Source organism: Myotis davidii, unplaced genomic scaffold (assembly GCF_000327345.1).
Source record: "Myotis davidii unplaced genomic scaffold, ASM32734v1 scaffold167, whole genome shotgun sequence".
Lineage (NCBI taxonomy): Eukaryota > Metazoa > Chordata > Mammalia > Chiroptera > Vespertilionidae > Myotis > Myotis davidii.
Genome location: NW_006300048.1, coordinates 2,866,230 through 2,870,200, shown reverse-complemented (window position 1 = coordinate 2,870,200; position 3,971 = coordinate 2,866,230). Strand labels below are relative to the sequence as shown.

The 3,971-nt window shown below is 58.5% G+C and overlaps 1 protein-coding gene across 2 annotated transcripts in view; it reads right to left on the bottom strand.

The window, feature by feature from the left end:
• SLC22A7 (solute carrier family 22 (organic anion transporter), member 7) overlaps positions 1-3,631 on the bottom strand; it is a 10,837-nt gene extending 7,206 nt beyond the window's left edge. For both annotated transcript variants that reach the window (XR_001515995.1, XM_006776366.2), the window contains exons 1-7: positions 3,157-3,631; positions 2,454-2,557; positions 2,165-2,319; positions 1,881-2,049; positions 1,046-1,169; positions 641-750; positions 23-237 (exon numbers count right to left, since the gene is read on the bottom strand). Coding sequence is in view for 1 of the 2 variants with exons in the window: in XM_006776366.2 (XP_006776429.1) it covers positions 23-237; positions 641-750; positions 1,046-1,169; positions 1,881-2,049; positions 2,165-2,319; positions 2,454-2,557; positions 3,157-3,618 (1,339 nt within the window). In the remaining variant the exon portion in view is untranslated. The remainder of the gene's footprint in view (positions 1-22; positions 238-640; positions 751-1,045; positions 1,170-1,880; positions 2,050-2,164; positions 2,320-2,453; positions 2,558-3,156) is intronic.
• Positions 3,632-3,971: the final 340 nt, after the last annotated feature.

The following is a 3,971-nucleotide window of genomic DNA, read 5'->3' as shown; positions in this document are numbered from 1 at the left end:
GCGGGGCCAGGGCCAGGCTCACCGGTGGGCACCAGCAGCCTGAAGCCCAAGGTGAGGGCAGTGCCCAGCAGCGTCCCTGCCTGTGTGAGGCGGCGTCCGGCGTGGCGCACCGACAAGTAGACCAGCAGCTTGGCGGGCAGCTCCACGGCCCCGAACAGCAGCTGCGTCTGGTACACGTTCAGCCCCAGCCCCGATATGTCCAGGCTCAGGCCGTAATAGGAGAAGTTCACTCCAAACCTGAGAGGGGTCACAGGGCCACTCAGGGGCCTCCTTCCCACCCACCGTGTCCTCTCAGGGAACTTGGCCTTTAGGAGAGACCACCTCCTCCTTGTGGCCAAAGCTTCTTTGCCTAATCTTCACAGCAACCCTGCAAGGTAGGAACTAACAGCGTCCCTTCTACCTGTCCAAGGTCTCCCAATAAGGAAAGGGAAGAGCCTGAGTTTGAACCCACGTGACTGATGCCGACTCCATCTTCTGACCTTCCAGAGCCCCATCATCCCCACCCTCATCCAATACCCCCACCCTGCTCTCCACAGTTACAGTTTACTTGTCCCGTTTCCTGTTATACTCAGCATCATCCTGAGGTCAGCCCCTCCCTCCGCGCCCCCACCCTCACCCCGCCAGGCCAGCCCCTCCTCACCACACCATCATGCAGCACAGCGAGATGCGTCGGAGCCGCGGGGTCCGAAACAGATCCAAGTAGGAAGGTCTTCGGACCACCCGCTCTGCAGCTGCTACTTTGCGCAGGGCCTGGTGGGGGAGGAGAGTTTGTGACATGGAGTTGACCGTGTGGCCTTAGCAAGGCACATTGCTCTCTCTGGGTCTCTATTCCTCCCTTCTGCACTGGAGGAGAGAGATGGATGCACATGGGAGCTGAGCAGGGTAAACTGCCAAGGGTGTGGCCCGCCAGACATATCCTGGGAAAGCTCTACATTGGACCAGGGAGCCTTTCCTGCACACACACTGGGCCCCAGGAAGGGAGTGCTTGACACACGCCACACACTCACATGTACTTGCATGCTCTCACACACACATTCACCCTCACCTCCAGGCTCAGGCTGTCCTCACCCACAGGCCGCCCATTGAGCCTGGCACAGCAGAGCAGGTACCTGTGGGCCTCCTCCACACGGCCCTGAGTCAGAAGCCAGCGTGCAGACTCAGGCACCCACCTGGGGGACAGCAGGAGGCCCTTCAGTCAGCACCCTAAGTCATGTCTCCCTCCTGGGCACACCACAAGCTGTTTCTCAGCCTGCAGCATCTTCCCAACCCTCCTCACCTGATGAACTTTTATTCGTTTTAAGGCCCAACTTAGAAGCCACCTTTCCCCAGGCCTAGGTTCTCCATAGCCCGGGAGTCACTTTTCTATTCAGCCGAATTGGTGTCACCCCCATGACCTCAGCCCCCAGGACCAGCCACCCACTTCTCCCACAGGTGACAGGAGGACATAGGATGAATGAGAGACAGGCCCAGAGGTGTCATTCAAAGCCAGCTCATCTGGGGGAGGCAATGAAATGCCCACACTGCCCGGCCTTCCCTCTACTTGGCCTTCCTACCTCCATGCTGGCTCTGTCCTCCAGGGCACCAGCCTCAGTGTGTGCTTGGCTCTGTCTCTCACGTCCCTCTGGCATCCATCTCCATCTGCCTCTCTGAACCTGCCTTCCAGTCCTGGTCTCTGTCACTCACTCTCTGTCACTGGTCTGTCTCTCTCTATCTCTCTGTATTTTGTTTTGTGTTTCTCTGCATCTCGTGTATTGGTCTCTGTCTCTGGGTCACGGATTGTTTTTCATTCTCTTTGTCTCAGTCTCACTGTCTTCGAATCTCAGCCCCTGATTATTCTGTCTCTGGCTTCTTCTCACTCCCCAGCTGCCCATAGGCCTCACCAGAGGCTGATGATGCCTGGGACGCAAGGCAAGGTGACAGCCAGCAGAAGCCACCGCCAGGCCCGTATCAGGTACCCGACGAGCGCCAGCAGCATCACTCCCCCCGTCCAGAAGGTGCTGCTCAGGACCCCTGCCACGGTGCGGTGTCCCACGTCCAGCCACTCCAACTCTGTCCACAGCCAGAGACAGGAGGACAGTTAGCCAGGGACACATGGCTCAGTCTCACCCTTGACAACTGCCTCCCTCCAGCCCTGTGGGCCCTGCCCGTTCTTTGGCTGCCTCACCCAGTGGCATCACGATGATGGTGAAGCCAGCCAGGGCTGTGCCAGTGAGGGTGCGGGTGATGACAAACATGATGTAGCTGACTGAGGCTGCAGATGTCAGGCCCATCCCCAGGGCACTCACATAGGCCACCAGCAGCAGACGGCGCCGCCCAAACCTACACAGGGGTCATGCAGAGTTAGTTCCCTGCAGAGGGGAGGTCCCAAGACAGAGGTCGACTAGGCCCAGACCCCAGCTAGTGGGAGCAGGTTCTCCACCCCACTCCCTTGTTAACCCCCCACCTCACCCCACCTGTCAGACAGGTATCCGAAGGCCACAGCCCCCACCAGCACACCGACGAAGAAGAAGGTAGAAGTGGCTCTGTTCAGGCCTTTCTGCTCGCACACCAGGTCCCACTGCAGGGACAGGCAACGGGGGGCCTCCCATGGGCACAGGCCCCTCCCCAACTGGCACCAACCCCTCCACTCCAGACCCTGGGTACTTCTGAGGTCAACTGTGCCATCTTTGTACCTCCATGTCAGACAATAAACCTCTGACTGTTCCCCTCAGCTTGCGGGTGGGAGACTTTGTCCCTCCCCAATCCTGCAGCTGCAGCTTCTTCCCATGGAAGGCCTTGACTATGACAACAGGAGACCTGTACCTCCCCAGAGAGATTCTTTCCCCACCTGCATGCACCTCCATTTACAGACAGATTCTGTAAATCCTAGACCAGGGGCCCAAATGAGGCAGAAAGAGAAGGAGGCTTCTGTTGTTTCTCCACCTCTTACTGCAGAAACGCCCTTCTCAACTCTCAGCCCCAGCTCCCTAGAGCTACCTCAGTCCTTTCCTGCCGTAATTACCTCCCAATTAATAATAGCAGCTCGCATGTATGGGCTCCTTACTACAACCTCTGTGCTTTAAATTAATATATCGACAGAGGGGAAAACAGACTCTGAGAAGTAAAGTAATGAGACCCATCCCACTCACGTGTCCCCCCGCCTCCTGGCTCAGGTACCTCCGTTGCAATGGTGGAGGAGAACTCCGAGTGGTCGTACTCCCAGCCCTGAGGGCATGGCACTGTGGAGGGCTCACCCTGCAGCTCCCCATGACTCTGCCCTTCTCCCCCCAGCGTAGTGTTGGGGAGGGCCTGGGTGTAGGTGAAGCGGAAGCAGGAGCTGAGTGTGCCATCCGACTCCCGGGGAAGGTGGGCCTCCAGCCACATGTCCTGGCTGAAGTTGGCAGGAGCACCAGGCAGGAAACAGTGGTGGGCAGGCACAGCAGCCAGGAAGATGGGCAGGAGGAAGTTCATGGGCAGCAGAATTCGGGGCAGGGCCAGCAGGGCCACATTGCGCAGTTGGAAGGGGCCAAAGCCACCCACCTGGTCTAGCAGCTCCTCGAATCCCATGCCACCCACAAATAGCTGTCCCCTGTGTGGGCTCCCTATGTAGTAGTCAGCACATCTCAGTCCACCCACCATATGGACCCTTGGACTCTGGAGGCGGGAGCAAATAGACTAATGGGAAGAGAGCCTGCAGCCACAATCCAGCCCTTGGAGGCTGGCCCAGTCCTGGGCCTTCCCTGGCCACCTTGGGATCCTGCCTGTGCAGCCCAGTGTCTGTGAGGGAGGGGGCTGCCATCCATTCAGGGGTCACTGACTCCATGGCTCTGGGACTTACATATTAGTGCTCAGGGACTAAGTGGGGTAACCGTGGGCTACCATGATGGGTAGCTGGGTATGTAGGAGCTGAGCCCATAGCCCCTTGATCAGCAGAGCTTCAAGGGTCCCTAAGAGGAGGAGTCTCCCAGGCATGGTGCCAGACCTCCTTGGAT